The sequence below is a fragment of the Lycorma delicatula genome, chromosome 7 (genome assembly GCF_047948215.1).
Source record: "Lycorma delicatula isolate Av1 chromosome 7, ASM4794821v1, whole genome shotgun sequence".
In the NCBI taxonomy this organism is placed as follows: domain Eukaryota; kingdom Metazoa; phylum Arthropoda; class Insecta; order Hemiptera; family Fulgoridae; genus Lycorma; species Lycorma delicatula.
This window is the reverse complement of record NC_134461.1, coordinates 59,233,496-59,247,084: the sequence shown is the minus strand read 5'-3', so window position 1 is coordinate 59,247,084 and position 13,589 is coordinate 59,233,496. Positions and strand designations below refer to the sequence as shown.

The following is a 13,589-nucleotide window of genomic DNA, read 5'->3' as shown; positions in this document are numbered from 1 at the left end:
AGTTATATGAAAAAAAGTTATATACGTAAACCAGTATAACTTCCTCTACTGAATAAACCAAGCGTAATCAAAATTTGTCTATTTGGTAAAGAATAAAATTTCAACATAAAAATAAATAGTTCAGATTGAAAACCTCTTACTTTTATTCATCTCCGTTAAATTAAAAATTCATTAAACTGTGTAATTTTTTTAAACATTACATTTAAAACAAGCTTACTGGGTTAAAAATTTGAAGGACAACCTCTCTATGTACAATGAAAATTCATTATTTATTACTATAGCACATCATTACACGTTTTCTTCCCGTCCCCTCCCCAGTAAGGTACATCAAAAGACCTTGACTGACTGACTACTTCAAGCAACGCGATAGCGTTTAATACACTGTGTAGATGTTTGCAATTTATTAGTCATATTGACGTAGCTAGAAGGAGCACAGGAGAGGCCGCACTGCGTTCTTGATATCGAAGTTAGCTGTCACATTTATTTTATCTAAATAATGGATCCAAAATTATCTGGTAAATATTAATGAATAATTAAATAAATGATATATTTTTTATTAAGTATTAATCATTTTTCAACAATCTAAATTTTATGTTATAAATTATTATACTGACTAAAAAATCTAATGTGGACATAACATGACTTCCTTGTATGCCTATTAAATTACATATAAATTTCTTAAAAAGCACAATAATAAAATAGTTGATAATACCCATTAATGTTCGGAAAAAACCCATTTAATTTTATAAAAAATAACTTTCCGAATTTTATACAAAATTAAATTATTTATTTTAGTAATAATTATTTTATACTGTAAATTTAAAAAATGAAAAATCTTTTTATAGAAATTTCTGCTGATAAGTACTCATATTATCAATATTATTTATAATATTATAATAATATATATAATATTATAATACGACTGAAAATTAATTCCTTCTAAGATTAATCAAAAAAGTTAGAATATAATTTAAATAACTTATTAAATCTCTTTTTAGATATTTAATGGTTTATAAGTATTTAAATTAACAAATAAAACTTGACTGATTAAAAATATTTGATGTAGACACTACATGACTTCCTTGTACGTCTATTAAATCACAAACATTTTTTTTTAAATGAAAAACATAAAATTTTATTTCATTAATAACTTCTGATATTGTTTTTTTATTTTTTTTTTTTTTTTTTTTGTCTTCAGTCATTTGACTGGTTTGATGCAGCTCTCCAAGATTCCCTATCTAGTGCTAGTCGTTTCATTTCAGTATACCCTCTACATCCTACATCCCTAACAATTTGTTTTACATATTCCAAACGTGGCCTGCCTACACAATTTTTCCCTTCTACCTGTCCTTCCAAAATTAAAGCGACTATTCCAGGATGCCTTAGTATGTGGCCTATAAGTCTGTCTCTTCTTTTAACTATATTTTTCCAAATGCTTCTTTCTTCATCTATTTGCCGCAATACCTCCTCATTTGTCACTTTATCCACCCATCTGATTTTTAACATTCTCCTATAGCACCACATTTCAAAAGCTTCTAACCTTTTCTTCTCAGATACTCCGATTGTCCAAGTTTCACTTCCATATAAAACGACACTCCAAACATACACTTTCAAAAATCTTTTCCTGACATTTAAATTAATTTTTGATGTAAACAACTTATATTTCTTACTGAAGGCTCGTTTAGCTTGTGCTATTCGGCATTTTATATCGCTCCTGCTTCGTCCATCTTTAGTAATTCTACTTCCCAAATAACAAAATTCTTCTACCTCCATAATCTTTTCTCCTCCTATTTTCACATTCAGTGGTCCATCTTTGTTATTTCTACTACATTTCATTACTTTTGTTTTGTTCTTGTTTATTTTCATGCGATAGTTCTTGCGTAGGACTTCATCTATGCCGTTCATTGTTTCTTCTAAATCCTTTTTATTCTCGGCTAGAATTACTATATCATCAGCAAATCGTAGCATCTTTATCTTTTCACCTTGTACTGTTACTCCGAATCTAAATTGTTCTTTAACATCATTAACTGCTAGTTCCATGTAAAGATTAAAAAGTAACGGAGATAGAGAACATCCTTGTCGGACTCCCTTTCTTATTATGGCTTCTTTCTTATGTTCTTCAATTGCTACTGTTGCTGTTTGGTTCCTGTACATGTTAGCAATTGTTCTTCTATCTCTGTATTTGAACCCTAATTTTTTTAAAATGCTGAACATTTTATTCCAGTCTACGTTATCGAATGCCTTTTCTAGGTCTATAAACGCCACGTATGTTGGTTTGTTTTTCTTTAATCTTCCTTCTACTATTAATCTGAGGCCTAAAATTGCTTCCCTTGTCCCTATACTTTTCCTGAAACCAAATTGGTCTTCTCCTAACACTTCCTCCACTCTCCTCTCAATTCTTCTGTATAGAATTCTAGTTAAGATTTTTGATGCATGACTAGTTAAACTAATTGTTCTGTATTCTTCACATTTATCTGCCCCTGATTTCTTTGGTATCATTACTATAACACTTTTTTTGAAGTCTGACGGAAATTCCCCTTTTTCATAAATATTACACACCAGTTTGTATAATCTATCAATCGCCTCCTCCCCTGCACTGCGCAGTAATTCTACAGGTATTCCGTCTATTCCAGGAGCCTTTCTGCCATTTAAATCTTTTAATGCTCTCTTAAATTCAGATCTCAGTATTGTTTCTCCCATTTCATCCTCCTCAACTTCCTCTTCTTCCTCTATAAAACCATTTTCTAATTCATTTCCTCCGTATAACTCTTCAATATATTCCACCCATCTATCGACTTTACCTTTCGTATTATATATAGGTGTACCATCTTTGTTTAACACATTATTAGATTTTAATTTATGTTCCCCAAAATTTTCCTTAACTTTCCTGTATGCTCCGTCTATTTTACCAATGTTCATTTCTCTTTCCACTTCTGAACACTTTTCTTTAATCCACTCTTCTTTCGCCAGTTTGCACTTCCTATTTATAGCATTTCTTAATTGCCGATAGTTCCTTTTACTTTCTTCATCACTAGCATTCTTATATTTTCTACGTTCATCCATCAGCTGCAATATATCGTCTGAAACCCAAGGTTTTCTACCAGTTCTCTTTATTCCGCCTAAGTTTGCTTCTGCTGATTTAAGAATTTCCTTTTTAACATTCTCCCATTCTTCTTCTACATTTTCTATCTTATCTTTTTTACTCAGACCTCTTGCGATGTCCTCCTCAAAAATCTTCTTTACCTCCTCTTCCTCAAGCTTCTCTAAATTCCACCGATTCATCTGACACCTTTTCTTCAGGTTTTTAAACCCCAATCTACATTTCATTATCACCAAATTATGGTCGCTATCAATGTCTGCTCCAGGGTAAGTTTTGCAGTCCATGAGTTGATTTCTAAATCTTTGCTTAACCATGATATAATCTATCTGATACCTTGCAGTATCGCCTGGCTTTTTCCAAGTGTATATTCTTCTATTATGATTTTTAAATTGGGTGTTGGCAATTACTAAATTATACTTCGTGCAAAACTCTATAAGTCGGTCCCCTCTTTCATTCCTTTTGCCCAGCCCGTATTCACCCACTATATTTCCTTCCTTGCCTTTTCCAATGCTTGCATTCCAATCTCCAACTATTATTAAATTTTCATCTCCTTTTACGTGTTTAATTGCTTCATCAATCTCTTCGTATACACATTCTACCTCATCATCATCATGGGCGCTTGTAGGCATATAGACGTTAACAATCGTTGTCGGTTTAGGTTTTGAATTTATCCTTATTACAATGACTCTATCGCTATGCGTCTTGAAATACTCCACTCTCCTCCCTATTTTCTTGTTCATCACGAAACCTACTCCTGCCTGTCCATTATTTGACGCTGAGTTAATTACTCTAAAGTCACCCGACCAAAAGTCGCCTTCCTCTTCCCACCGAACCTCACTAATTCCTACTATATCCACGTTTACCCTATCCATTTCCCTTTTTAAATTCTCTAGCCTACCAACCTTTTTTAAACTTCTAACATTCCACGCTCCGACTCGTAGAATGTTATTTTTTACTTTTCTGGTGACCCCTTCCTTAGTAGTCCCCACCCGGAGATCCGAACGGGGGACTATTTTACCTCCGGAATATTTTACCAAGGAAGGCGCCTCCATTATTGCTTTTGAAAATGCAGAGCCACATCTTCTTGGAAAAAAAAACAGCTGTAGTTTTCCATTGCTTTCAGCTGCGCAGTACTCAGAGGACTGAGTGATGTTGATATGGCCGTTTAAGTCATTGTGACTTACGCCCCTAACAACTACTGAAAGAGCTGCTGCCCTCTTTCAGGAATCATTCCTTAGTCTGGCTCTCAACAGATACCTCTCCGATATGGTTGCACCTTCGGTCCAGCTACTCTGTATCCCTGAGCACTCAAGCCCCCTCACCAACGGCAAGGTCTCATGATTCATAGAGGAGGGTTTTTTTATTATTTTTGTTGAATTATTATTTATCGTAATATTTTTGTTTTACAATCAGAAGTTAATAATTATTAATAAACCAATATATATATATATATATATATATATAAAATATAAATTTAAAAAAAAAGGTTAAAAAAACGAGATGAAGTCTGATTCGAACCGATGTGCTTTCCCCTTGTAAGATTCAAATATTTCATTAATTAAATGTTTATTTAGCTACAACTCTCGAACCAATGAAAATAAGTACCACTTATGATATATCATTGAAAAGCTCTCAATGAGTGTTTATTACTGCAGTTAAGAAAAAGTATAAAATTCAATTTTTTTTTAATTTTGGGTTTTTTTTAATACTTTTGTTTCAGTCGATTACAGTCAAGAGGGAGGTTCACAATTAGCTCTTACAACAGTCCTAAATCCAAAATTTCAACATTCTACCGTTAATATTTTTGTGTTATGCGGGATACATACGTACGTACATACAGACGTCACTCCAAAATTAGTTAAAATGGATTCAGGGATAGTAAAAATGGAAATTTCCGTTAAATCTGAAAACCGAAATTTTTCGTAATCACAATACTACCTTTACATCGTACAAGGAAGTAAAAAGCTGAACTGAACTAAAATATAGCAGTTTATCAATTCTTTAATTTTGAATTGAACGTAAAGTGAAGGACATGAAAACAGACACAAAATTACATCAATTTTCTGCCATAACTAGATTAACAACCGATTTTAAAAAATAAAATGATATTTTTTTCAAAATAAAAGTCTTAATGTTTTAACAAATAACATAAATTTTGATAAAACTAATATTTATGAAGATCTAATGGCTTGAAAAATAAAAATGGCAGCCATTTTTTAATTTGGAAGGTATTTAAGTTCTATTTTTTTGCTAATTTTAAAACTTTACTACCAAGACACTTATCAAATAGTAATGTGATTCGTCTATCCGAACTTGAGATATAAATTTTTATATAAAATTAACAAAATGGAGATCAGTGGGAGAAAGAAGGGGAAATTACCATTTTTCCTAAGGATATTTTTTATTTCGTTTTACAAGTAGAATCCAAAATAGCATACCCAGCCCACCATTTTAGAAACACTCTGTATAATGCTCACGACGTCGCAGTTGGCGATTACCGGTCTTAAAAATCTCCCTATTGTTTTTCCATACATAATAAATTGTTAATTTCATTTAATAATTTTACGTATGTTTTGAATTATGATGACGGCGAAAAAGCTTATATAAGTCTATGTTTATCATGGCAATAAATAGAATTCCAGTATGAAGGAAAATATGTTTTAGATAAGCCCTTACTCTGATCAAAGATATAAAAATTCTCTCGTTAATTTTTATGAAAAATATATATAAAATGATGAAATTGTAAAAAAACTGTTTCTGATTAAAAGTAACCAATCTACTAATTGACACAGCTTGTGTTTTAATATTTACAAATAAACGAACTTTTAAAATTAAATTAAAATTAAATAATTATTTTTTTGTAGCGAAATATTTTAATGCAAATTACTATTCAAGTTCATATAAATTTCCATCTATTTTCATTTCTTTTTTACAAAGATTTTTTTTTTTTTATTTTTATTATGAAGTCTCAGAATAATTTATACAACTGCTTTAATCTTAAATAACTAAAATCTTGTTTGATTTCAATTAATTAAATTTTTATAAGATACGTATATATTTTATAATTAGCCATATGCAAATTTCTTTTAAAATGTCGTTCAATAAAAGTGGTGTGAAAAAAGTATTAAAAAAACTTCTAATTAATAATATAACTGTCAACGTTATTATACCAAAATTGTTTAAGTAACAAAGAATATACTCTGATTTGTTGTCTTACAATAATTTATTACTTCCGGAAAAAATTCAAGGGCTAAAAAAACGGAGCAAAAAGAAATAACAAAAATATATGAAATAAAAAAATGTGAATTTTTTATTGGCAAAAGATATTTAGATAATTAACAGAGATTTTTTTTTATAATAACTATATATTAAAGGTATTTACTAGTAATTTATTTTTTAATAAACTTCAAAATTCTTTCGTTTTTATTTAATTTCTGTGGACTTTATTTATACCATTTTACTCAGAAACAAATTATACAAGTTCTGGTTAAACTTTTAAGTGTTTATTACCATTTAAGAAAGTTTTTTTACGCCAAACTTAAAGTAGTGTGTTTTTCGAACCCTATTTTTTATGTTTTACCCTCCCAGATTTCTTAAAAAATACAGTTCTGGGACTAATTTTTTCAATTTTTCTGGAAATATTTCATATAAAACCAATAAATTAACCATTAATTTTGATTTCAGGAATTACAGTCTGTCTTATTTTATCAATGGCGTAGAAATCAGGGCGAAATTTTTCGTTTCTAACCTATATTTATATGAAATTTCTTCTTTATTTTTACCAGTAGGAAATGTCCTGAATATTTCTTTCATTCTTCATGCATTACAATTTATAATACTTTATAGAGTAAAAAAAAAATAAAATATATCACCTACATCTGTGATAATTGCAGTCCAATATGCATGTATATAATTCGTAACCTTAGATCTCTGCTCTCTTCTTCTTTCATAATTTGTACGTTACAATCTATTCTACTAGGGAAGATTAAATTTACTCAGAATACAGTAAATTGAAAAAACATAATTTAATTTTTTGAGCTTTAATGAGCTAATAAATAATAATTTACTTATTAGGACGATTAGTTACGTGATCCATATACGAATAGCTTAATGTATTGGAATGTCTTTGACGAGCACTTTGCATCTTCACAAAATAACACATCACTTTTACACAAATATAACTCAGCACCGATTTTAGCGCATCTGCCCCGGGGACCAATTTTTATGTACAAAATCACTTCCGACATAGCAAGCGATGTACAGAATGTACATCGTTTTAAATAAATAAACAAACACTATTTGAATTGAATTAAACCACGTGTAATATAGAATTGATATCAGAAAAGACATGGTTATGTTAAATTTGAGGTTAAGCTTAAGTCAATACATATTTTAAAATAATAAGAATTAAATACTTATTTTTCAAAATAAAGTATTTGAATCTGATTGATATATAACCTTTGAATCATTTTTACAAACATATTTTGATTTTAAATTGTTTGTTAACATTAACACTAGTTAATGTTATACTACTAGAAAGAAATGTTTTTTTTTTTTTTTTTTTACAATAACAGATGAATAATGTTTAGAATAAAATAAAGATGCTGAGATATTCCACTTCCATCAAAAAAAGAATTCAATGTGATTTCAACTTAAATTATATAAATATATAAATTATTCAAACATGAACGTTGATCAGTTATGTATTTTTACCAAACTGAGTTAAAAAGGCCTGATTGATATCCATAATAGTTGTGGTCCAATAAGCACCCACAATATGAGTAGATTTGTAGATCATCTCTTTTTCACTACTCATTTCTTATCTGTCATCCATGACTCTTTCTGAAGATGAAAACTATAAAAAGATTATTTGAAGAATGTTATTTTGTATAAGACTTAGTATTTCATAATGTATACAGACTGATTAAAGTATGGATACGGCTTTATACTTGAAAACTGAGGTATAATAGAAGGTAGAAACGAGAACAGATCTTCATAGTTACAAAATTACTGTTTTATGGTGGATTTGACATTTTTTCCGCCGTCTTTGGTCTTCTATGTTCAATGTTTCTTTTAATAAGAAGGTAGACAAATGATACATGATATTAATGTAAATTTTACGAAAAAAACAATGAATAGAATTGTTTTTCGGTAAATGTTTTCATTTACGAGTCATATGCAATCAAATTTGTAAAAACGGTAATCAAGGTAATAAAACGAGGTAAATTTCCCTCCCTCCCGCCGGTATTAATCTTTTTATTTTGTATTGCCTGGTTCAGAATTACATCCAATAACAAACCTTTAACAGTTAATGTTTTAATTAATGGACTAAACATTATTAAAAACAGCTTTTACAATAAGACACCAGCTGGGCCCGTGGTAATGCTTCAATGCTGGTCTGGCCCCGGACGGGGGAGTTGGTGATATGATTTAGGTTTACTCGGTAGGGCGCAGGAACACAAACGCACTTTAATTAACACCTTGCGGAACCTGTGGCGATTCCGACTCTGTTCCTTATGGGGCGTACGTAACTTGTATTCCCCCCCCCCCCAAAAAAGAAGAGCTATTGCAATAATAATTACACTAATAATAATACATAATAACCAATAATTTACATCATTACTGCAAATTAAATTACTAGCTCTCTCAGTCGTATTGCCTTGGTCACAGCTAATTTACTTATCGGTTTTTCGTTTTTAAATCTCATTAAATAAATCGCATACCTCTTCCAAAGGCCGTAGTCTATCACTGTACCATTACTTTATCAACAGAGTTTTTTTTTCGGTTTCACTTAAACCATGCGTTATTATTTAATAAAACTAAATGAATAAACGAAGTTAATAATGATAAAATTTACATTAGTAAACAAGTATTTGAACCATTACAATTTTATTCTCCAATATGTAACTAATTTAGATATATGTAAATAAAATAAATTAAAATTCAACCTTACCAACAATTCATCTGTGGTAATTTATATTATTTATATATAAATAATCTTACATACCAACGGTGGGTGCCATGATTGAAAAATTAAACTTATAATTTAGATATAATTTAACACTGTATTTTATGTTGAAATAAGAACCCAAAATGAGAAATTAATCATTTGCATTGTTGTAACGTAACACAATTTGTATTGTTGCAAAATAATTGTGTTGTGTAAATAATTTAGGATCGAAAAAATTTAATTAAAATTTAAAATTAAATATTCTGAAAATTAAAGTAAATAATATCGTTGACCTAGCCACTTAATTTGTAGGGGTGTTTATTATTATTATTATTATTATTATTATTATTATTATTATTATTATTATTATTATTATTATTATTATTATTATTATTATTATTATTATTATTATTATTATTATTATTATTATTATTATTATTGTGAAGGATATTATTATTGGTTTTTGAGCCATTACTTTCAACATTAATTGTTTAAAGATTATTGTAGGATGTAATTCTGGAAGTAACACTAAGCTACATTGGGTTAAAGAGCCCTGATATCATCCATAATAATCCATAGATTGAGTTGATTCACAGACCGTCCCTTCTTCATGATTCATCCGTTATCCATTTTCCGGATGGTAACGGAAGAGTATATAAATAATGTGTTTTCACGGTTAAGGGAACAAACGAAAAAGTCGTTGACTCTTTATGTAATAATGATATAAATAGGTTATATTGATATAAATTGATCTTTTTGATTGTTAGATAATTTATTAAAAACAAAGTAGCACAATAAAGACAGTCCCTTACTTACAGCCAATTTAAGTTCTGCTATGTAAAATTGGTTATGATGAATGTTTTTATACAAGTGAATATTATTTCTTTTAGTAATACACAAATTTTAAAAAAGATGTTGCTTGTACATTCATAAACATAAACGCACAGGATTTAAAATTAATTTACTAATATTTTTTCTGCTTGGATAAATAATTTACCGGCACCAAACTAAGCTAATTTTTTTATCCCGAAAACTTGTTCTAATATTTCGAAATAGAAATCGGTTCATTTTCCCTTATATAGACAATACCTTATGCTGCTACCTTCTACATTCTATAAATTCAACAAAAACTAATAATATCTCTTCCCTTTTCTTCCTTTTATTATACGTATAATATGTATGAAAGTGTCAAAATTTCCTTACTTTTTTTACTGTGTGATTAATTAAATTATTCATTCAAGAAGTGTTTAATTAACTATTTGGAATATACGTAAAAAATACTTTAAAAAAGACGAAACATTAAATTATTAAAACATCAATAAAACTACTATGACATATATTTGCTTTATTTAATAATAAAACGTTCCCTCTTATTACAATCCACTTTCTGTTTAATTATTATTAGTTGAATAAACTAATAGCCTACGGAATATCTAGTTGCCCATAACGAACGCGAACGTTAGGTAATTCTGATCCATAAAAATATTTAATTAAATTTGAGTAACATGAAACTTAGATTATTTAATGTTGTGAAAAAGTGTACGAATAATAACTGAAAAGTTGAAAAAAAATGACAGAATATACTATATCCTTATGATAATAAAAACATTCTAGTTAATGGCCCGCTTCCAACAAAACCAAGCACCCTCGCTTACTCCCGTACACACACACACACACACGCGTGTGTGTACGGGATGTGTATACGCGCGCGCGCGTATATATATATATATATTCACGAGGGATATTTCTAAAGTTAAGAACGTTGGAAAATTTCTCTCCTTAAGTTTGGCGAACCTGTGTCGTTCATGGCCACGCTAGTAATGTACACACTGCATTTTTGTCGGTAAGTTGTCGCGTTGTATTATCTTTGATTACGTGTGAGTTATTACGTTATAAAATGAATAGGAAAATCGATGTTGCCCCCGACTGTGAAATACGTGGAGTCGTACGTTTTTTAAACTATCGAAACGTTAAGCCGGCCGAAATTAATAGGCAGTTCGTTGTTGTATACCGTAATGAAAGAAATTCGAAAGTGGTGTGAAAGGTTTAAAAATAACAGAATTAATGTACACGATGAAGAACGTTCGGGGAGGCTTTCGATAATTACTGAGAACTTGTTGAAACGTGTCGATGATGAAATCAGAAAAGATCGTTGCTCAATGATTTCCGACCTAGCCCTTCTTTTTCCTGATGTTTCAAAAGCTGTTTTTGATTGCATTGTTCGTGATCGTTTAGTTTACAAAAAGGTTTGCGCACGTTAGGTGCCGCACGTCTTAAAGGAACGTCACAAAAAAATCCCAATGGGATCTGCATTCGAATATTTGACGGACTACACAAAAAAAAGAGATAAGTTCCTTAATTCAACTGTTACCTGTGATGAAACATGGATTTCGTATTACAGGCCAGAGAGAAAACTGCAGTCGTGAATGACGTCATCCTCAATTACCAACTTGATTAACAAAGGTCAAGCCACAGCCATGTGGACCCAAACTGATGGCCACAGTCTTTTGGGATCGGTTTGGCATACTGCTGATCGACTTCATGATACGTGGCACAACTATAAATGCAGAAGCCTACTGCAAAACTCTACGTAAATTACGGCGCGCTATTCAAAATAGGCGACGTGGGCGCCTGACCGACGGCGTCGTCCTGCTGCACGATAATGAACATGTTGTGGGACCGACACGCGATTTATTGAGAACATTTGACTGGGAAATTTACTATCACCCACCATGTAGTCCGGACTTAGCTCCTGATTACCATTTGTTTGGGAAATTGAAAGAATTTTTGAGTGGTAAGCAATTCGCAGGTGACGATGAACTTAAAAATGCTGTTAATCAGTGGCTAAATGGACTAAGGAAGAAGAATACGATGAGGGTGTATTAAAGCTGGTGTATCGCTACACATGAATTAAATAGCTTAATTCATGTGGTGACTATGTAGGGAAGTAGTATAAGGTATGTAGTTAAAGAGAAATAAAAAAAAATTTATAAAGTTTTCAGAATAAATTTTTTTACAATGAAAAATATCTTTACTTTAGAGATAAACTCTCCTACATAAATGTATATAGTTAATCTAGAAAAATTCTTTGAAAGAGGTATTTGTATTTAAAGAAAATAAAAAACGAAAGACCATAACCATAAAGTTACATTCATTAACCAAACAGATAAGGATGTTTTAACGAAGTTAATAATTTTACAAATATTTTTTAAGTTAAAACTTTCATGCATAATGTGTTAAAGATTGTCTTTTGTGTCCCGTTAATGACTGAATCTGATAAAAAAAATTAAATTTTGATGTATGATTCAGCATTTGTGAAACATCAATAGAATAGTTGTAGGCTAGTGAATTTCCACCAACATCAGTCATAGTGCATTCTTCTTCTATTTTATTATAAAATTAATTAATTTACTTTTACTGTATATATATATATATATATATATATATATATACACACATATATATATATTGGCTTGTTGGTAAATATATTTATAAACCTCAATGTGTAGTTTTTCGTGGTCGGGAATTTTTTTTTGTTTTTTTACTTCCTTGTACGGTGCAAGGAAGTATTATAATCGCGAAAAATTTCGGTTTTCAGATTTCCATTTTAAAGAAAATGGAAATATCCATTTTGACCACTCCTGAATCCATTTTGACTACTTTCGGCGTGATGTCTGTACATACGTACGTATTTAGCATAACTCAAAAACGATTAGCCGTAGAATGCTGAAATTTTGGATTTAGGACTGTTGTAACATCTATTGTGCACCTCCCCTTTCGATTGCAATCGACTTAATCAAAAATGTCCAAAAAAGCCCAACTTTAACTTCTTCTTAATTGCAATAATAAGCCATTATTATTTCCCACGATATATCATAAGTGGTACTTATTTCTGTTGGTTCCAGAGTTATAACCAAATAAAATTTTAATTAATGAAATATTTAGATCTTACTAGGGGAAGGCACATCGCTTCAAATCCGACTTCATTTCCTTCTCTTTTTTTTTAATTTAAATATTGATTTATTAATAACTTTTAACCTCTGATTGTAAAAAAATGCTTACAATAAATAATAATTCAATATATCAATAAAAAAATTAATATGAAAAAAGTTATTAGTGAAATAAAATTGTATATACTTTTCATTTTAAAAAATACGTATATGAAATTTAACAGGCGGAAAAAGGTCATGTGATATCCACATTAGATTTTTTCTTTTTTTAATTTTACTTATCACACTTTTGGTAAAAATATAGATAAAAATCATAAAAAGTGTAATTTTTCAACAAACTAAATCGACGAACACAGTTTTAGACATTGCTAATTTCTATTGTTATTAAAATTTCTATTGTTTATAGTGTATAAACAATTGTCAGTGTATAGAAGTTCTACATCTCTAACATCATTACTTTTTATTTATTCCATAATTAAAGAACTACTAGTTTCCTTTTAAAGATGCAATAAAGCTTTACTTGCAAGACATACAAAATTAGCTAAAATTTTAATTAAATAATTCGACAAAATGAAATTTTTTCAGTGAG

At 29.8% G+C, this 13,589-nt stretch overlaps 1 protein-coding gene across 2 annotated transcripts in view; it reads left to right on the top strand.

The window, feature by feature from the left end:
- Window positions 1-396: 396 nt before the first annotated feature.
- The window catches only part of LOC142327924 (cytochrome P450 4C1-like), a 77,755-nt gene continuing 64,562 nt past the window's right edge, over window positions 397-13,589 (top strand). For both annotated transcript variants that reach the window (XM_075371299.1, XM_075371298.1), the window contains exon 1: window positions 397-515. In XM_075371299.1, coding sequence (XP_075227414.1) covers window positions 497-515 — 19 coding nt within the window. In that variant the 5' untranslated portion in view covers window positions 397-496. The remainder of the gene's footprint in view (window positions 516-13,589) is intronic.